Source organism: Callospermophilus lateralis, chromosome 18 (assembly GCF_048772815.1).
Source record: "Callospermophilus lateralis isolate mCalLat2 chromosome 18, mCalLat2.hap1, whole genome shotgun sequence".
NCBI lineage: Eukaryota > Metazoa > Chordata > Mammalia > Rodentia > Sciuridae > Callospermophilus > Callospermophilus lateralis.
The window spans coordinates 13,257,977-13,279,703 of NC_135322.1; the positions used below are offsets into that span (position 1 = coordinate 13,257,977).

Below are 21,727 nucleotides of genomic sequence, written 5' to 3' on the forward strand. Positions count from 1 at the left end.
GATGCAAACACACAACACACACACACACCAGCACGCCCGCCCTATGCATTGTGGTATCACTTTCCCAGATTCACTGCCAACATCTAGGGAGGGGGTGGGTCATGGGGCCAACTAAGCAGGAAGTGTGAGCACTCAGCACCTCTCTGCTACCTTCACACTGCTGGACAGTGATGGGAGGGAGGCAGGGAGCAGATGGGGTTGCATAACTGGGTGGGGAGGAGGCTCAGGATAAAAGGTCCAGTTGACGCTGCAGCTGGTGGATGGCAGTCAGACCAGGACCATGGAGCTCAGTGTCCTCCTGTTCCTTGCTCTGCTCACAGGCCTCTTTCTTCTGCTGGTCAGGGGTCACCCAAAGGCCCGCAGCCACCTCCCACCAGGCCCCCGGCCTCTGCCCTTCTTGGGGAACCTTCTGCAGCTACAGAGAGGAGGCCTGCTCAATTCCTTCCTGAGGGTGAGACAGATGGACGGGGCCCTGCGGCGGGCTGGTCGCTACCTCTTTACTTGGGGATCCCTCAGCAGGAAGAGCAAGGCCTCCTTCTAGCTCAGGGGTTGGGTGGACGGCTGGTGTGTGAAGGGCCTGAGCCTGAATCTTGATGGAGAGTGGTCAGATGGCCAGAGGCATCCCTGCTCAACTGGAGCTGTGCGAGGGGTGCTGTCCTTGAGGGGGCGGCCCCTGGCCGTGTAGAGGTGTGTGGAGGTGAGCCTGGGTGCAGACCACCTTAGGTGCCTGCCTATCCCTGGAAGAAAGGAACAGGATGGCACCAGTCCAGGGGATATTATTTCTGCCAACAAGAGGGAGCAGAGGCTGGCCCGAGTCAGGGCTGGGACGGAGGCAAGGGAGGGGAGGGCAGGGAGAGGGTGGGTAGGGAGCGTTTGCCCATAAGAAGCAGATGCACCACACTAGGGGACACTCTGCATTATTTACCAGGCTCTGTGTCACTGCTTCAATGTAAGATTTCAAGGTTAATCGTTTACTTACTAATAGCTTGTCAGTATCCATGATCCCACTTTCCAGTGAGAGAGCTGGAACCCTGACAGTGGCTCCCAGCTCCTGTGCCCCTTTCCCTTGGCCTGCAGACCACACTCCTGAATCTGGGGCCCATTTTGTTGTTGTTGTTGTTTTGCTTTTGGTATCAGGGACTGAATCCAGGGGTGCTTAATGACTGGACCACATCCCCAGTTCCTTTTTAATTTTTTTTTTTTTTTAAATTTTGAGACAGAGTCTAAGTTGCTCAGGGGCTCCCTAAGTTGCTGAAGCTGGCTTTGAACTTGCCATTCTCCTGCCTTAGCCTCCTGAGCCGCTGGGATAACAGGCGTGCTCCACTCACTTCGTGCTCCACTCACTGTGCCCAGCTGTGCCACCGCTCTTTAACGGAGTTTCCCCTCCCTATAGTCATGGCACCAACTGTGGCCACACTATCAGAATTTGCTGCGTGCTCCAGCTCTTGGTCTCTCTCCACCTCCTGTCTTCACGAGAGTTGTTGATATGATCAATAATCCCGATTCTTTACAAATTCTGAAGGAAGTTAAACTTACCAGGAAATTTTTATCTGCCTAAAACGAGTTTTTAAAAAAGTCTTGATTGATGGCTGTCGTGTCAGATAGTAGATGTGTCAGGAAGGTCTTGGAAGGAGATTTTCATATCGTGTGGGGAAGGTCGGATGCTGGTTGATGTCGAAGCCCCCGTTCACTATGAGATTCCACAGTTCTGAGTATCCTGTGTGTTTTATGGAGACAGTCTAGAATGTCCACAAATGCTGTAGCATGCAGTTCTCATTTGTTGGAGAGTAACATCCTGTCACGGTGACACAAGGGTGTGACATCTTGTCCCTGCAAGGGCGATGTCTGGAGATAATGAAGGAGATCACTGCTGGTGAGACAGTGTGGAGTGGCCTGGAAATTACTGCCAGCAACTGCTCTAAAGAGGTCAGTAGTTACCTGTTCCCACCTGTAACTACTGTGATTAAAGAATTATCCAAACCTAGTGCCCCTGAATATCTGGAACAGTGGCAGGTTCAGGGAGATAAGCTGCAGGACCTTCCCTTGATGAGTTGACAGTCTGGTTTGGATATAAAATAAATGCAAATGTTAATTAGATAAAGTTAAAGTGTCCCCTGGGTGGCACTGAACAAAAGCAATCAAATAGGACGTTTAAGATCATTTTGTGGTCCAGAATAGGTTTATTCTGTAAGAATTGAGCAGAGCCTAAAAACTGCATGGAGTTAAGATTAATGGGGAAAAAATGCCATTTCTGAGGGTATTAGGGGAAAAGGGAAGAAGGAATAGACCCAGGAGAATGAGAGTGTGACAAGGGTAATAGAAAGGAGAGAGGTGTGGAATGATGGCAGCTTGGGAGGAACTAGCTAAAGGCAGCAGTGAGAAATAAAGTGATCCAACTGGCCAGGCAAGATAGTCTCGTGGTGTCTTAGTCTATTTCCTCTTGCTAAAATAAAATACCTGAGGCTGAGTACATAATAAAGTACAGAGTTTTATTTAGCTCACAGTTTTGAAAGGTGACACTCCAAGATCAGGCAACTTCATCTGTTCAGCCTCTGGTGAGGGACCCCTGAGCTGTGTCCCTTTGGTGGAAACAAAGAAAGGGAAATAGTCACATCCAGAAGAGGCAAAGTAAGAAGGGTGGCCCCACCACAATCTCAAGAACTAACTCACTCTGTGAGGCCAGCATTATTCCCTCCTCAGGGTGGTGCCATACTGGGGACCAACCTGATGATCCCATAGCACATGAATTAGGTAAGAAGTCAGGGGTAACTGCTCCAGATAGAAAGAGCTCTGAATGCTGAATGCTGGTGAGCTCCAGTGGTGATCCCCAGAAACAACCAGATGGCTCTCTTGGGCACATTGTGTGGGAGGTCTGTGGCCTGATCAAGCCACGGATGCTTATAGCCTTATAAGCTTGGAGCAGTGCAATTCCAGACTGCTTGGCTCAACTCCATGCTGAGAGGTCTGGGGCTTGTTGACATGCCCCTTGGAATAGTCTTCCAATGCTTCTGTTTGTGGCTTGGGAAACCTGTGGCTGCTTCCCAAGGCAACTGTGGTGCATGGAAGGTAACTATGTGGGCTTTTGTCCACATTAGAGTGTTACTAAGATCATTGATGTCTTAATGATGATGAAATTCAGCTGGTCAGAGGGAGAGGAACAAAGACAGACTATAGCTGAAGGGATTCTGACCATGGAAATGTACAGGGAAGTGTTCCCCTGGGGAGCATGCTCCTGGGGGGTAACAGTCACCCTGTTTCCCACCCTTAGAATGCCCTGTAATCTCTCTAAGGATCTAATAATATAGCTAATATGTGTGCAATGTCTAGCTGGTGCAATGCCCTGAGAAGCCTCTGTGTTAGAGCCTCATCAAGCCTTGACCTCGATTGCAGGCACATAGCTCCTGGGAACAGAAGAACTTGTTTGCTTGATAACTACAATGTTTCACCAAGAGCTGCCGGACTAACAGTAAATTCAGACAATGGACTTTCTTGAGAACTACACAAAGCTCCTAATATTACATATTGTAACTGTAGAATGTAACTACAGAATAAACAACCTTACTGATATGCTAAACAAGAATGTAGTTATGGTACTAATGACGTAGTAACCTACTGGTATAAATAAATGTGGCTGCTTGGACAAAGAGTCACTCTGCCACTTTCCTGCCTCTGCACCTTGTCTCTGTCTCCTCTTTATTATTATTCCTTACTTACAGCCTCTAACAACTATTAACATTTTCACTTTAAAATCAACTTTCTAGCTTTTAGTTGTAATTTTATAATGATGCTTTAAGATTTCTATTAAAATTAACAAGGTTATGGCTGGGCACAGTGGTACGCACCTGTAATCCCAGCATCTTGGGAGGCTGAGGCAGGAGGATCCCGAGGTCAAAGCCAGTCTCAGGAAAAGTGAGGTACTGAGCAACTCAGTGAGACCCTGTCTCTAAATAAAATATGAAATAGGGCTGGTAATGTGGCTCAGTGTCCAAGTTCCACTTAGTTCAATCCCTGGTACTCCCTCCCCAAATTAACAAGGTTATGTATTAATTTGTCTAGTTAGCTTTTGTTTATTTGGGGCTCAGAGTTTCAGAGGTCTCAGTCCATAGATGGCTGACTCCATTGCTCTGGGCCCAAGGTGAGGCAGCCCATCATGGGGGAAGGGTGTGGAGAAGGAAATCTGCTCAGGGCATGGTGGGGTCAGGAAGTAGAGGAGAGAGGGGAGAAAGCAGGGGAAGGGACTTCAGGGCTGATGCACCTTTCCAGGACATGCAACCAGTGACCCACCTCCTGCAGCCATACCCCACCTGCCTACAGTTACCCATTCAAGCAAGGACATGTTGATTAGCTCACAGCTTTAATAACTGCATCATTTCACCTCTGAATATTCCTGCATCAACAGGAGATTTTGAGGGATGGTTCATATCCAAACCATAACATATGCTGTTCTTCTGGGGGGTTATTTCAGTATCATCAAGCCTATTCCCCCTTTTTTTTGATACAGGGGATTGAACCCAGGGTTGCTCTACCACTGAGTCACATCCTCAGCCCTTTTGAAGATTTCTTTATTCTATTTCTTTATTTATTTTATGCAGTCTCCTTTTGATGAGGACAATAGCTATTTATTTTAAAATATTTTTTAGTTGTAGACGAACACGATACCTTTATTTTATTTATTTTTATGTGGTGCTGAGGATTGAACCCAGAGCCTCAAATTTCCCAGACAAGCACTCTGCCACTGAGCCATGCCCCCAGCCCAACAATAGCTATTTTAACTTTGAAACTTGGTTGACTTATTTTATGTCACGCCCCCCCACCCCCCGCCATTTTGCTTTTCTTTAGTCTGATCTGTTTCTCCCATTCTCTCATCTGTTCCTTCACATCTGTTTAGGGCATCTGGGTTTGGACATGTTTGATCCCCATTCTTCACTGTGACAAAGATTTCAATTTTCTTGCAGGAAGAGCTTTCAGGAAATCAAATAAGGTCTTTTTAGGATTCTGGGTGGCTTGTCCTTTGGCTGTGGTTGATACAGGAGTAGCCTGCCTCATTTTGGGGGAGTCTTACATATCCAGTCAAGCATCATTGCCCTGGGAATATCTTCCTGATCCCCAGATGTGGCCCTGGCTTCAGGCTGTCTGGCATCCCTGGGGGCCACAGACCCAAGATGCTTCTCTTACTGAGTTTTGTCCTATAGGCAGAGGCTTCAAGCGCATATTAATTCGTTCTAATTGTTTTCCATGTATCACAAGGGATGAGGCAACAATTAGTCCATGCTGGATACAGACCCCCCTTAATCTTAAGACTTCCTAGACTCAAGAACTATAAGAAGTACATCTTGCCATTTGTAGTGGTGCATGCAAGTGTGTAATCCCAGCACCTCAGGAGGCTGAGACAGGAGGATCGCAAAGTCAAAGCCAGCCTTGGCAACCTTAGCAAGGCTCTAAGCAACTTGGTGAGATCCTGTCTCAAAATAAAAATCCATGGGGATGTGGCTCAGTGTTTAAGTGCTCCTGGATTCAATTCCTGTACAAACAAAAACAAAAAGAAAAAAAGTACTCTGTTCTCTCTGTTTTATATAAATTATCCAGTCTCAGCCATCCTGAGACTTGATAAAAAAAGAAAAAACAAACAAAACAAAAACCAAAACAAAAACATATAAGGCAATGTGAGGTAGCTGAGCTATGACTGACATAAAGCAGTGTGATATTTTAGAAAGTGCTGGGAGATATTTTAGATCACATGGCCAGGGATACACATGGTCCTGCTTTGTTTCTGGTACAGACCCTGAAAGAAGCAGAGGAATGGCACCAGGGGGAGCGGTAGTGTCCAAAGAACCTGAACAGGAACGAGCTCAGGGGACAGCACGGAGGTTGATCAGAGTAAGCAAGGAGCGAGGGGAAGAAGTCAGAGAAGTGAGGGCACAGGGTTTGCAGCTGGGTAGACCAGGATGGAGACTGTGGTGTCATTCTCAGTGACATGGGGACATTGGAGGGCTTGGAGAGAGTTGGGATCCTAATCAACTGACCCTTGGTAGGCTTGCTCTGATTTGGAGAGCTGTGGATCCATTTTCAGGGGTGTAAGAATGGGTGCAAGAAGCCAGTGAGGTGGCTTTGCAGAGACCAGTGCAAGACATCTTCATGTAACCTCAACCATTTTTATGATTTCTGACTCAAGTCGTTATTGAACATCATTATAACATGTGCACAGCTTGCCGGGTGTAGAGGTGCACACCTGCAGTTCCAGCTCCTCAGGAGGCTAAAGCAGGAGGATTGAAAGTTTTAGGCCAGCTTTGGCAATGCAGTTAAACTCTGTCTCAAAATAAAAAATAAAAAGGTGTTTCCCACAAGACCCTCCTCCCTCAGCTGCCAGCCCCCTTCCCAGGACCCAGCCACTAAGGGGTCAATGCACAGCTACATCTGGGGGTGTAGTTCAATGGTAGAGTGCTTGCTTTGCATGTGTAAGGCCCTGGATTTCACCCCCAATATCGCCCCCTACCCACAATAGACACGATGTGCACAGCACAATGAGTTTTAATCAGTTGAACAAACTCATGTCACTGACATGCAGATTAAATAGCAACAGGGCTGGCCCCCAGGACACCTCTCTTGGTCCCTTTCTTGTGACTATCCTCCCACTATCTGGAGACCACGAGGGCCTGGTTTTCTGCATTTGAACTTCATGTAAATAGAAGTGAATGTAAACCAAATGTGCTTTTGTGTCTAATGGCTGTCCCTCAGCATTCTTTCTGTGAGTTTCACTTAAGTCGTTGGTTGTAGCTATATATTTTGCTCTTTCTCTTGGCTCCATAATATTCCATTGCTGGCATCTGTCACCATGTATTTATTAATGAGAAGCCACCTATGAAGGTTCAGATTGGCTTTTTTTTTTTGAGGGGGATACTGGGGATTGAACCCAGGGGCAGTCAGCCTTTTTATATTTTATTAGGAGAGAGGGTTTTGCTAAGTTGCTTAGGGCCTCACTAAATTGCTGAGGCTGGCTTTGAACTCATAATCCTCCTGCCTCAACCTCCTAGGCTTCTGGGATTACAGGTGGGTGCCACCGTGCCTGGCTAGATTGACTTTTTGGTGAAAACATGTACACATGTTATGGGGCAGGAATTTGGGGGTAAAGTTGCTGAGAATGTGCATGTTTGGCTTCAACAAACTCATTGGCCTCCACAGCGGTGGGTTCTATATTTATAAATTATACCAGTTATGGGTTGAAAATTGTATAGAAGGGGCTGGGGTTGTGGCTCAGTGGTAGAGCACTTGCCTAACATGTGTGAGGCACTGGGTTCAATCCTCAGCACCACATAAAAATAAATAAACAAAATAAAGGTATTAAAAAAAGAAAATTGTGTAGAAAAAAGTTTTTGAATATATAATAGGTTTTTTTTTTACATTTTTCTTAAACAGTATAGTACAAAAACTATTTACATAGTATTTACATTCCTCCAGGTTTATCAGTAATCTAGAGATGATTTAAAGTACATCGGAGGATGAACATTTATTATATGCAAATACTACACCATTTTAAGTACTTAACTTTAGCATTCGAGGGGTTTTGGTATTCCAGGGACGTCCTGGGGACAGTTTCTGTAGATGCCAAGGAGTGACTGTACTGCCCAGCATTTTCCCAAGTGGCTGATACGATGGCCTTTACCACGTCATGAACAAGGCTAGAAGGCCATCACTGTCCCTTCACGTCTGCCAAGTGGGTGGGTCAGAGTCGTCCTCTTAGGAAATGGTCAGGAGGCGGAAAGCAGTTGGGTCACAGGAGACTCTTTGAGAGGCGCAGGAGATGTGGCCAGACTCAAGGGCACAGGCAGGATGGCATTGGAAACACTGAAGCATGAGGGTGCTTAGGGCCCAGCCAATCAGAGTGGACCTGCCCGGACTGTGCATTGACCCCTTAGTGGCTGGGTCCTGGGAAGGGGGCTGGCGTCTGAGGGAGGAGGGTCTTGTGGGAGACCCCTCTGTACCAATCTGCATCTAAGCATTTCATGGTTAACAATGGAGGTGTGCACAGACTAACATCATCCCTGGTGTGGATGTGCTTGGCAGCTTCGAGAGAAATATGGGGATGTGTTCACGGTGTACCTAGGACCAAAGCCCGTGGTCATGCTGTGTGGGACAGAGGCCATACGGGAGGCCCTGGTGGACCAAGCTGAGGATTTCTCTGGTCGGGGAACACTGGCCATCATTGAGCCAATCTTCCAGGGATACGGTGAGGACAGAAGTCCCTGGGATGGGGTGGGATGGAAGATGGGACCTGGGAAAGGGGAGTCTGAGAAGGGAGGACAAGGGGGGGGACAGAGCCAGACTCCTTCCAACTTCCTCTGCCACCCATGCCTCTCCTACATCCCCAGGTGTGACCTTTGCCAATGGAGAACGTTGGAAAACCCTTCGGAGATTCTCTCTGGCCACCATGAGGGACCTCGGGATGGGAAAGCGGAGCATTGAGGAACGGATTCAGGAGGAGGCTCAGTGTCTGGTAGAGGAGCTGAGGAAATCCAAGGGTGAGGCCCAGGGATGCACAGGAAATAAAGAAGTGGAACAGAGAGGGATGTGGGGTGCACAGCAACAGAAAGCAGAAAGGTACACGTGGGCAGAGAAAGAAGGGCAGAGCAGAGATAAAGAAACAGAGAGATGGGAATGGAGATGGAGACGGGAAGTGAGAAGCCAAGAAAGTTAGGGAAAGAGATGTGAAGTTTTTAGCATCCAAGACAGACTGAGTGATTAGCTTGCCATTCACTTGTGTTCAGGGAAATCAATTTATGGATTGATCAATGTAAAAAATAGGACATGTAAAAGAAAGCAAAGAGAAGCAACAGATTGGCAGTCACGGAAAATAATGAACTGTGTTTTTCTTTCCTTGGGTGAGTGCCAGCAAGCCAAGAGGCAGGGGCTGTGTTCTGCTCTGGGACAGCCCCAGGAAACTTCTGGTGATTTTAGATTCTTCATAATGTGGCGTGTAGGTGGCAGGCCCTTTATCAGCACGTCCACCCCATTTATACCAGGTCTTCATCAGCACTCTTAGCAACACTTCTCAGGAGACTCTGAGACATCTATGTGGAGCCTGGAAGGAGTGACAGGGACAGAAAGACTGATAAGAAGGACAGAGGAACAGAGCGACAGAGACAGGGAAGGAGAAGGAGACAGTGGTGAAAGAAAAGAAAGAGAAAGATGAGAGAGAGAGGGGGGAAGAGAATGAGAAAGGTAAAAAGAAACAAAGGAAGATAATTGGAGACAGAAAATGAGAGGGACAGACAGACAAACCTCAAAGAAAAGTCTACAGAGGAATGAGAGCAAACAGGTGAGACCCAGAGAGAGGGGTCATACTTACCTGAGGTTCCTGGGCTCCCAGCCCCCTCCTTCCCAGCCTCAGAGACCAGAACTGCACCTGCCAGGCACAGGCCTCAGCGAGGAAGTGAAGAATGATTCAAGCAAGACCAGAGAGCCTTCGGGGTGGAGAGAAGAGACTACCTGGGTGTGGGAGTGAGGGGTGCAGCCGTCGGGGCTTCTAAATCTGCACAAGGCATTGATGGAGCTCAGCTCTGCAGCCCTGCCCCAAGGACTTGACTCTAGGAGGTCACACAGTCAGAGGTGGGTCCCAGAAGAGAGGCAGGGGAGTGGCCAACAGCACTGGCCCTGTCTCTGGGTCTGAATGCTGCCCTCAGGAAGGAGGATCTGTGCAACCTTCCATTACTCGACCTATGTGTCCAACTGTAAAGTGGGAGGTAATAATAGAAGAGCATCTGCCTTACAAAGTTTTGGTGAAAACTGATTGAAAGAAAATGTGAGTTCTAAGAGTAGGGCCTGGCAGTGTGTGCCAGCGCAAGCTGTAACAAATATTCTGGACAGTCACAGAGAGCCGGGGCAGCAGCCAGATTGTCCCCAGGCTCTGGAGTCTGTGACCTGTGACCTGCCGCCTTCTCCTCCTAGGGGCCCTCCTGGACCCCACCTTCCTCTTCCAGTCCATCACGGCCAACATCATCTGCTCCATCGTCTTTGGAGAACGCTTTGACTATAAAGACCGAGAGTTCCTGCGGCTGCTGGACATGTTCTATCAGTCATTCACGCTGATCAGCTCCTTCTCCAGCCAGGTCAGTGGCAGGAGGAGAAGAGGACGAGGGGGACATTCAGGGAGGTGGGAAAGGATGGTCAGCTCTGGGGGCAAAGAAATGCATTTAAGGCCGAAGAAGGACAGAGGACCACACGGAAAGAGAGGGATGTTGAGTCCTGGAGGGGAAGAGGGGGAACGGAGTAGGAAGGTTGAAAGAAAGGAAGGGGAGTGAAGGGGAGGGAGAAACACAGGGTCAGAAAGACTAAGAAAACTAGGGTGTGGCTGTTCCCAGACAGGCTCAGTTGATATGGTGGAGTGGTCATTTACTCAAAGCTCTCTCCAGGTTCAATGCAGTCCCCATCAAAAGGCCAGGTGTTTTAATCAGGTTTTTTTTTTTTTTTTTGCTGCTCACTAAAGATCTGCCCAGAAGAATTGTAGAGGAGGAAAAGTTTATTTAAGGGCTCAGGGTTTCAGAGGTCCCAATCCATAGACAACAGGCTCCATTGCTCAGGGCTCCAGATGTGACAGGAGCCACAAGGCAGGAGAGTGTGGCAGAGGGAAGCAGGTCACATGGTGATCAGAGAGCAGAGAAAGAGACTCCACTCTCCAGATACAAATATATACCCAGATACCTTATCCACTTCCTCCAGTCACACCCCACCTGCCTCCCGTGACCATTCAGTTAATCCCACCAGGGATTAATTCACTGATTAGGTTAAGGCTATAACCCAATAATTTCTCTTCCAAACTTTTTTGTATTGTCTCACACGTGAGCTTCTGGGGGACATCACATTTAAACCATAACACCAAGTGATATTCTCTGCAGAACTAGGAAAAACAGGTCTAGAATTCATTTGGAAGAATAAAAGACCCAGAATTGCCAAAGCAATAATACCACAGTGGATATCACAATATCTGGTCTCAAATCATACTGCAGAGACAGAAATGAAACAGCATGGTCTTGGCCTTCCAACACTCACCAAGACCAGTGGAACAGAATGAAAGGCACGAGACAAATCCAACAGACTCAGTCATCTGATTCTTCACAAAGGTGACAAAAATATATGTTGGAGAAATTTAACAAATGGTGCTAAGAAAACTGGGTATCTATATGTAGAACATTGAAACTAGATCTCCATGTTTAGCACACAAAAATCAACTCAAAGTGGATCAAAGACCTAGGAATTAGAGAGGTAACTTTGCAACTGCTAGAAGAAAACATAGAGGCAGAAATCCAACATATTGGCACAGGCACCAACTTCCTTAACAAGATCCCTAAAGCTCAAGAAAGGAAGCCAAAAATCAATAAGTGGGATGCCACCATATTAAAACTTTCTGCACAGTGAAAGACATTAAAGAGCATAAGAGAGGGCCTACAGAATGGGAGAAAATCCCTGCCAGGTACTCCTCTGACAGAAGATAAATACCCAGAATATATTAAAAACTCAAAAACAATACCATCAAAATAACCAAGCTGATTAATGGGCAAAAGATCTAAATAAACATTTTTTTCAAAAGAAGAATAAAAATGGCCAACAAATACATGAAAAAATGTTCAACGTCCACAGCAATCAGGGAAATGCAAAAGAAAACTACATTGAGATTTCATCTGACTCTAGTCAGAATGGCAATCATCAAGAATACAAATAATAATAATTTCTGGTGAGGATGTGGGGAAATAGGTACACTCATATATTTTTGGTGGGAATGAAAATTAGTACAACCACTCTGGAAAGCAGTATGGAGATTCCTCAAAAGATTAGAAATAGAACCACCACATGAACCAGATATCCCACTCCTTGGTATGTATCCAAAAGATCGAAAATCAGGATATTATAGTGATATGTGAATAATAATATTTATAGACATGCAATTCACAATAGTCATACTATGGATCTAGCCTAGGTGCCAATCAACAGACTAAGATAAAGAAAATGTGGTATCTATACACAATGGAGTTCTACTCAGCTATAAATAAGAAAATTATGTCATTTGCAAGAAATTGGATGGATGGGAGAAATTAAGTGACATAAGCCAGATTCACAAAGTTATGGATTGAATGGTTTTTTTTCTTGTATATAGAAGCCAAAGGGCAGGGGAGAAGAGATATTAAAAATGAGGTGTCTCTTAAAAAAAAAAAAAGAAGAAGAAAGAACTGGGTGTGGTGGTGCACACCTGTAATCTCAGTAGCTCAAGAGGCTGAGGCAGGAGTATCATGAGTTCAAAGCCAGCCTCAGCAACTTATCCAGCCTGAGTCACTTAGCAATTCAGTGAGACCCTGTCTCTCCATGATTAAGTGTCCCTGGGTTCAAACCACAGTACCAAAAGAGTAGAGGAACAAGATTGGGAGGTATGGAGAAGGCGAGGATTGGGGAAGTACTGGGGGCTGAATAACGTTAATTCTGTGTACAAATATCATACAAGGATTCATGTATATATAAATCATGATGTACTAATTAAGATAATAGTAGAACCAACAGAAAAAGGATGGGCAGAGTAGAGCAAGAGGATGGGGAGGGAAGGGAAGAGAAAGGGTAGGTACTGGGGATTGAAATTGATATATTAGAGTATGTGCATGTATGAATATGGCATAGTGAATCGCACTGTTATGTACAATTACAAGGTGCCAAAATATTTTTAAAAAATCAGAAAGGAAAAGAAAAAGAAGCAAATGAGGGCTAGGAAGAAAGAATAAAGGAAAAAAGAGAAGACAAAGAGACTGGGGATAGAGATTGAGTGTGATGAGGGGTGGAGGAGGGAGAGGGTGAAGAAGAGAAGGGGTGGGGGGGAGACAGAGGTTCCCCACAGAGGCGTTGGGGCCCTGCATGGCTGCCCTCCACGTGACGTGCTAGCTAGGCCCCTGGAACTCCTCACGGCCCCTTCCTTCTTGCAGGTGTTTGAGTTCTTCTCTGACGTCCTGAAGCACTTTCCCGGCACCCACAGGCAAGTCTACGAGAACCTGCAGGAGGTGCTCACCTTCATCGGCCACAGTGTGGAGAAGCACCGAGCAACCCTGGACCCCAGCGCCCCCAGAGACTTCATCGACGCCTACCTGCTCCGCATGGACAAAGTGAGGCCCGGGGCGGGGAGGTGGGGGAAAGAGGGAGGATGAGGAAAGGAGTAGGCAGGGGGGAGGGGGCGGGAAGGACCGAGGAGGGGGAGGAGCTGGGGGGGAGAGGAAGACCAGGGAAAGGAGGAGGGTCTGACATGAGAGGGAGAGGGGAAGGGGCGCTGGTGATGGGGACACACAGGGACCAAAAGAAACAGGAGAAAAGACCCTTAGAGGCAGGAAGGGACTGGGGGACAAAAACCAGAAACAAGCCAAAGAGACGGAGAGAGAGACACCAAGCCAGGGAGAGCCAAGAGGGGGAGGGAGAGAGAGAGACTGGGGCTTGGCCCTGCTGAGACCCAGGGACCCCGGGGGAGACCCAGAGACAGACGGAGGGGCCTGGGGGCAGGCGAGTCCCCAGTGGGCTCCAGGCCCTGACCTGCCCTCCCTCTCCTCACCTCTGGGCCCAGGAGAAGTCCAACCTGCAGAGCGAGTTCCACCACAAGAACCTCACCATTACCTTGCTGTCCCTCTTCTTCGCGGGCACCGAGACCACCAGCACCACTCTGCGCTACGGCTTCCTGCTCATGCTCAAGTACCCTCACGTGGCAGGTGGGCCCGGGAGACTGCGTGGGGAGGTCCTCTGATCCCCTCCTGGCTGCAGAGGTGGGGCTGGGGTCCTCCACGGATGAGAGGCACCCTGACCTCAAGAGCTGGGCAGGCTCAGGAGGTCTCCTCCTGAGCCAATGCTGTTGGTGATTGGGTCAATGACAAATCTGACAATCTGTTCTTCCAGTGCTTTTCCCATTTACCATCCAGCTGTCTATCTATCTTTTATTGATTAATCCACTTGTATATTCACTGATTAGTTCATCCAAAATTCATTCACGGACAGTTTCATTCATTTATTTGGATTAATTCATTCATGAGTTGATGCTATTCACAAGAAGAATTGAATGGACTGTTGGTCACTGATGACTTGGCTCATTCATTCATTCACACGACACCAACCCATTTTTTATTAACTGGGTTTCATTCCTTAAACCTTCTATCAACCATCTTCTTATTCATCCCACATCCAGCCACCCATCCATCCATTCCTTCACTTATCCACTTAATGATGATTCATTTATCATCCCTCATTTATCATTCCACCCACCCCTTCATTTATTCCTTTGTTTTATCAGACATTCACTAATTTATCCATTCACATGGACATGGCCCCATAAATCCAACATTTATGTGATTATCAATTCATTGGGTTCATTGCTTTATTTGCCAAAGAATTGTTTCTTAATTGATTCTTTTTTTTTTTTAAAGAAAGAGTGAGAGAGAGTGAGAAAGAGGGAGAGAGAGAGAATTTCAATATTTATTTTTTTTTAGTATTTGACGGACACAACATCTTTGTCTGTATGTGGTGCTGAGGATCGAACCCGGGCCGCACGCATGCCAGGCGAGCGCGCTACCGCTTGAGCCACATCCCCAGCCTCTCTTAATTGATTCTTTATTCCATCCATCTATCAGTTGATAAGCTGAATACAAACCATTCATTTGTTTGCTCATTTCATTAATTATCAATCTTTTCATTCAGGAATTGATCTGTTTGATTGATTTATGCATTCATTTCTTTATCCATTTGCTCATAGATTAATCCATTAATCTATTCCACTGTGATTTTCCTGAGGATTGAGGCAGTGTTCACCTGTACTGAACACACATGCATACAAATACTGGATCATTTTCTGTTCATCTTTGAGGGTGAAGTTTTGACAGGTTCTTAATGTGGAGTTATTAATCTAAAATTCTTTGTGAAGTTGTGGTGGATGTGGGGTGTGGGTGCGCATTTGTGCTTGTGTGCTTGTGTGCATGCTGTGTGCCTGCAGAGTTTCTGTGCATATAGGAGACAGTTCATTAGATTCATCGAATTTGAAAGGGTTAGAATTCTAATTCTTGTTGCTCTCCTCTCATCACCCCAGCTGATTGCTCTGAAGTATATCAATGATTCAAGCTTTTGCCCAAGGATTTTCCTGGCTCACTGACCCACTGAAAACAGTGTTACTGGTGAAATGCTTATGTAAAAAGAGGCTCACGGTGCCCCTCTTTGGTGCAGAAAGGGTCCAAAAGGAGATTGAGCAGGTGATTGGCTCACACCGCCCACCAGCCCTTGATGACCGCACTAAGATGCCTTACACAGAGGCCGTCATCCATGAGATTCAGAGATTCGCAGATCTCATTCCCGTTGGTGTGCCTCACGTAGTCACCAAGGACACATATTTTCGAGGGTTCATCATCCCCAAGATGAGAGCAGCGGGCTCCATGGCTTTGTGTGGGTGTGGGTGTGCTCTGTTCTTTTAGCCCACAATCTCAACCTCTTGTGGGTTTCTCCATAGGGCCTCCTTGTTTCCATTTTTGTTTTGTGTTATCAATTTGTTAATTGTGTGTGAGAGCTAGGGAATGGCAATATTAGAAAATGTTTTTACTACTACATTATAGTTATACATAACAGTGCGGCTCATGATGACATAATCACTCACACATTGAGTATAATTTGGTATAACTTGGTCACATGGTGATTCCAATTGCCCTTTGCTTCCTTTTAACCTCTCCTCTTCCCTCCTCAGTTTCCATTCCTATACTCTACTGGTCTTCCTTATGTTTATTTGTTGTTGTTCTTCTTCTTTTTTTTTTACTTTGGGGCTTTATAGATATACATAAAGGTGCAATTCAATGTGGTATATTTGTGTACATGCATAGCATAATTTTGTCAATTTGATTCTGCAGTTCCTCCCTTTTCAATTCCTCCTCCCTTCCCTTCAATCTCCTTCCTCTACTCCACTGATCTGCTCTCTGTGTTCATGGGACATGCCCCCCCCCCCACTTATTTTCCTTCCTCTACTCTAGCTTCTGCATATGAGAGAAAACATTCAATCCTTAACTTTCTGTTTCTGGCTTATTTCACTTAGCATGAATGTTCTCCAGTTGCATCCATTTACCAGCAAATCACACAATTTCATTATCATTTATGCTAAGTAAAACTTTATTGTGTATATATAAGATATTTTATTTATCCATTCATCTATTGATGAGTATCTGGGTTGGTTCCATAACATGGCTAGTGTAAATTATGCTGCTATAAGCACTGATGTGCCTACGTCACTATAGCATGCTGATTTTAGTTCTGTTAAATAAATACGAAAGAGTGGGATAACTTGGTCACATGGTGATTCCATTCCTAGTCTTTTGAGGAATCTCCATATTGCTTTCCAAAATGGTTGTAGTTTTCAGTCCCACCACAATATATGAGCATACCTTCCTCCCACATCCTGGCCAGCATTTATTAATACTTGTATTCTTGATAAAATGGCAGTGTCTCTTGATCTTTCAACCTTTCCTCAGAACACTGAAGTGTACCCCATCCTGAGCTCTGCTCTCCACGACCCGCATTACTTTGAAGAACCAGACACCTTCAACCCTGACCACTTTCTGGATGCCAATGGGGCACTGAAGAAGAACGAAGCTTTTATCCCCTTCTCGGCAGGTAGGCTGGACCTGGGATCCCTTCAAAGACACCAGGGGAAGGTCCCATCTGCTCATTGAGACACACAATGATAGGTCTTTGTTTTATGAGCACTCAGCATATTGCAGTTGCTTTACCTGTACTGTCCCATTGCATCTTCACTACCACCCTGCCAGGAGACTTGAGAAGTGACATTATGTCCCAAGGCTCGCCTTGATGAGCAGGACCTTGGGCAAATGTTGGGAAATCTCTAGACCTGAGCAAAGTCACCTTCTTTAAAAAATGGAGCAATAACTAAAAACTAATGCAGCACTGGGTCCAGGGGACGAAAAATAATGCGTCAAACAAATCACATAAAGATACAGATCCTGCCCAGGAAACTTGTAGTTCAGCAGCTGAGATAGACGTTCATCAACCAGTCCCCAGTATTCATTCAATTAAATGATTTAATGCCCCTCCTGGGCTAAGAACTTCCAGACACAAAGTATACACTAACAGGGTCAAGTATTATCATTAATCAGGTATTGGAAGCACAAAATAGAAAATACTAATTTTGGTGGGTAGGTGAGGAAAAGCTCACCTGAGAAACTCGTTTCCAGGCAGAGGCCTGGTGGGTGGGTGTTGATCAGCTACTGAGAAAGAAGGTTCCAGGTGGAGGCAACAGCAGGGCAGAACCAGGTTAGCAACTGTAAGAAGCGCTAGGTGCAGATTAGGAAAGGGGCTGAGGGTGAAGAGCTCAGATGGGTGGAGCCTCGGGACTGGAGAAGAGTCTGCTCTGATGCCTGAGCACTGGGGCTGGGGAAAGTCTTGGACACACTTGTCCCTCTTCCCACTCTCCCCTGTGGCTTGGTAAAAGAAAATTTTAGACAAATTAAATTTGGTAGAATTAATTTTAGCTAAGTAACACTTCATGAATTGACCACATCCTGCAGTGGTGAAGATTTAGAGAGTTCCACCCAGCTGCATGGGCAGATAGCGTTGCAAACAGAAAAAGGAACCAAATAGCAGAAATAGGTGGGTTAGTCTGGCTCCCTGCGGCTGCCTTGGACGGATCTGAGCAGTTTGCAGCCTGCGATTGGCTGAAGCGCAGTGCTGGGATTGGCTGAGCCTTGGTTACTTGTTCCGGGAATGTGCTCTCATGTTCCATTGCCCTTTGGTTAATATGAAATTAGGGTGCAGTTTACTTAGTGGGGTTTAGATCAGATTTAACTATTTAACTTGAAAGCTCCACCCAAGAAAAACTCAACATCTAGGTTCCTCGTCTTTGGGGAGGAAGGAAGACCCCAGAAACAAGTTCCTAATTATGAGTTTCATCAGTGACATCAGTGGCCCAGACTCTGGCTCAGCCCCCAGTTCTGTAGAATGTGGTCCTCAGGGTCCTCGTTCTGTCTTCAGTGAGAGCAGAGAACACGTGGGGTGGTGGGTGAAGGTCAGCTCTCCATCCAGTAGCCCCGTCCTAAGTTTAGGGAGAGGCAGAGACTTAGAGGAGTAGGACTGAAACAGAGCTAAGCAACAGAGAAGAGATGGGGACTAGACAGAGAGAGGGATGGAGACAGTCTGTTAGAGACAGAGAGTGAACCTGAGACCACAGAGGAAGGAGAGAGAAGTAGAAGCAAAAAGGAGAGAAAGAGTAGCAGCATTGGGAGAAGAAGAAGGCAGGGCAGTGGAGGAAGAAGAAGGAGAGAGACCCACAATAAGAGACAGAAAAAATAGACAGAAGTAGAGAAGTATTTTTAGAGGGAGATGAAAAATGTGTTAGGGACATAGGTATAAATAGATGAGAGAGGTAGAATAGGCAAGGAATTTAGATGGAAGAAAGCGAAAAGAGAAGAAAATATAAAAATGAACATAGAACAGTGCGTGTCATGTGTATTTAATGACAAGGATAGACTTTGCCTGAACTGAAAGAGGCACTGAGCCAAAGAATGTGAGCGTCAAGGAGATATCAGAAGGTGTCCAAACAGAAAGACAGTTCTAGGAATAGGGAGGGTGTGCTGAGTGGGAGACAACAGGCCTTAGCTTGTTCTGGAAAAATCTGGGTCACCAAACCAGTTTCAGCAGAACCTGCCCTGAGTACTTCCAAGGTCCCATCTCCTGACATCTGGAAGTGCCAAAAGAACACAGACCCCTTGCCAGATGCATCCACACAGGCACAACTTTGCAGCAGCTTGAAAAGCACAGGGGATGCCTGGAATCCTGCCCTCCACTGGGGCTTCCCAGGGCGGTCAGTTTGCAGATGAGGAAGCACTGAAGCACCTGGAGGCGCTCTGTGTCCCTGCCCGACTTTTCAGGCCATCTCTGTCCTCCTTCCTCTCTAAGCCTGTGGTCTGTAAACTCAAACCCCTCTGAGTATCCATCTGAGGGAAGCCATAGAAACCCTGCTCATGGGCATTGGTCCCATTCACAACTTTATGAATAATTTTTTTGAGGGAATTCTTGGAGCTGGTGGATTTCAGGTTAAAACTAGAAGAAAACCCAGAGACAGACGTAACACAGAGTGCCAGAAACACTCACAGCCATGTTCCTAGATGCAAAACTACTAATCTAGGATTCTTAACAGGAGCCACAAGTTAGTCTAAGAGTTTCTACAAATACTAACTTTACCTGATAGGTATGAGAAGTGAAAAACACTAAAAGACGTCAGAAATATGTGCTCACTGAACCCACATACCTTGACACACCCAAGCACAGATTAGTCCTTATCTCCTATGGGGCCACTGAACCTTTGGTAATCAAACAAAAACTACATTTTCTTTCCAACAAAATGAACATGGGACAAGATCTATACCTCATTTCAGATTTGGTAATTCCCTAAGAGTCCACACTGAATATCAGGTTAAAGGTCAAGCCTGTGGAAATCCATTGCAGTGCACAGGTGCGTGGGCTTTGGGGTGTGGTGGGTTCACTGGTCCTGAGCCCACACGGTGATTCTTTGTGCCCACAGGGAAGCGCATCTGTCTTGGTGAAGGCATCGCTCGCAATGAACTGTTCCTCTTCTTTACCACCATCCTCCAGAACTTCTCTGTGGCCAGCCCGGTGGCTCCTGAGGACATCGACCTCACTCCTAAGGAGAGTGGTGTGGGCAGAGTAGCCCCAACATACCAGATCCGCTTCCTTCCTCACTGAATGGGCTGATGGAAGAGGGCTGAAAGATTCCAGGGTTATTAAGTCCCCTTTTTTTCTTTGAAAAAGTAGGTGATGAGTAGTTATCTTGAGCTCCTGGATTCTTGTTCTGAGGGCATAATATCCTGTTGTCACAAAAGAGGACTAATAGAAAAGAGAGCAGTCCAATAATATACCATGAGGAACATTTCAGTATGTTTCCAGGATTAAAGCCATTTAATTCTCAAAGTATCTGATCAGCTAAAGAGATAGGATCCAAAAGATCAATCTTACTGTTTTGTATATCTTGAATATGATGATGTAACTTCAAAAGATCCAAGCTGTTATTATTGTTCTGCCAAATACCCAATAGATCGTTTTTAACCTTCTCCCAATCCCATTGGGAAGCATTGTATTTGGCAGCAGTGACACACACATATTTATAATCAGCATGACATTAGAGCCTTTCCTTGAACTTTAAAGTGGAAAGCTCATTACCAATATTTATGATAGTAGCTTCTAAAGCATTTAGTTTACTTTAAATCTTTTCATCAATGTTTATCTGATTCTGAAGAGCTTTAGAAGTGTTCTGAGCTAAATTATTAAGAAAATCTGCATGCTGAATATTTTGAGATATGGCCACCGAAACTGTGACTGTAGAAGCAATAAATGAAACTAAGGCAGCCTCTTCAAGTATTGTGAGTCCAGGAGCTGGCTTAGGTCTAGTCAACTGGGCATGTATTTGCTGTAAGACTTGAGAACCAGTATCAGAGTACCATGGCTCTGAAATATTAGCTGGTAATAAGACAAAAGAGGGCTGGTGAAGTATAAGTGTTCCCTTCCCTCTATTATATCTAGTGATACAATTAGTTAAATTACATTTATTACAGGATACAAGATATTTATTATTCTTTCTTTTGACTTTCACATTTCCAGTAATTAAAATGTAAGGAGATTGGACACAAGCTCTCAGGCCATAACAAGAACCTTCCCTACAATTTCTGCCTACAAAGTCAGGTGAAGTCTTGTTAGTAAAATGTAAAAATTCTCAGGCTTTGATAAACATCTTTCTCAATGCCACCTTCGATGAAGGTGTTAATAACAAATTCTCCAGAGGTCATGGCAGCACCCTTGTGTAATTGTCTTTTATCAATTATAGGAGACCAGTCTAAAATATACCCATTATTTCTAGACAATTTATGCTGTCCTGGCAAGGTATTTACATAATCCATCTATTTAGGGAATGAGCCAAATTCTATTGCAGAATGGTAGGACAGTGAGGTATTGGTGGACGTTCTCTTGAAATGACTGGCTTATTCTGAGAAAGTCCCATTTTAATAACTGTTCCAATATATGGCTTTGAGTCCCTGGGTACAGTGTGATTAGCTTGATTAGGCCCCCCATTTGCTGTCTTTTCCTGAAAGGACACCTTTAGGCAGCCAGTATGTTTATCTAAGGGCCAACACATAGGTAACTGAACACTATAGCCAGAATAACTAAATTCAGTCACATGGATGGGAGCAATATGGGTGCTATAAATCTTCCCATCGTATATGAGTCATTAGTAAATATTGAGATGGATTCTCCAGTTCCCAACACTGGGTGTACTAAAGGTAGATCTTGAAAATATGTCCAATAAGTTTCTCCATGTGTCCCATTTTCCTGGCAGCTCAACAGAGCTAGCATGGCTACAAGCATCATAGCTGGAGACTTAGTTCTTTCTTGCTGCTGAATCATCTGCTCAGCCTGCAGCAACAGATTCTTCATCTGCTTCCATGATGATAGCTTCACTGTTGGGTCTCTTTGAGTCATCTTCTTCTCCCCTTCCTTTGTAGCTTCCTCTTCTTTCTGGGAACCAGGGCTGACATCTCTGGATCGATCCTTAGTTGTTTGAACCTTGGCTCTAGGTCCTCCATGTCTGATGGTGCGTTCAGTTACCCAAGTAGGACGAAATGCACCTTCTGGGAAAATACAAGCATGACCTCTACCCCACATT

At 45.6% G+C, this 21,727-nt stretch overlaps 1 protein-coding gene across 1 annotated transcript; it reads left to right on the forward strand.

Moving 5' to 3' along the window:
* Positions 1-280: 280 nt before the first annotated feature.
* LOC143383165 (cytochrome P450 2B1-like) lies at positions 281-19,755 on the forward strand. The gene is made up of 9 exons (XM_077105676.1): positions 281-451; positions 8,062-8,224; positions 8,367-8,516; positions 9,943-10,103; positions 12,957-13,133; positions 13,583-13,724; positions 15,223-15,416; positions 16,509-16,650; positions 19,574-19,755. The coding sequence occupies exons 1-9, from the start codon at positions 281-283 to the stop codon at positions 19,753-19,755; spliced, it is 1,482 nt and encodes a 493-aa protein (XP_076961791.1).
* Positions 19,756-21,727: the final 1,972 nt, after the last annotated feature.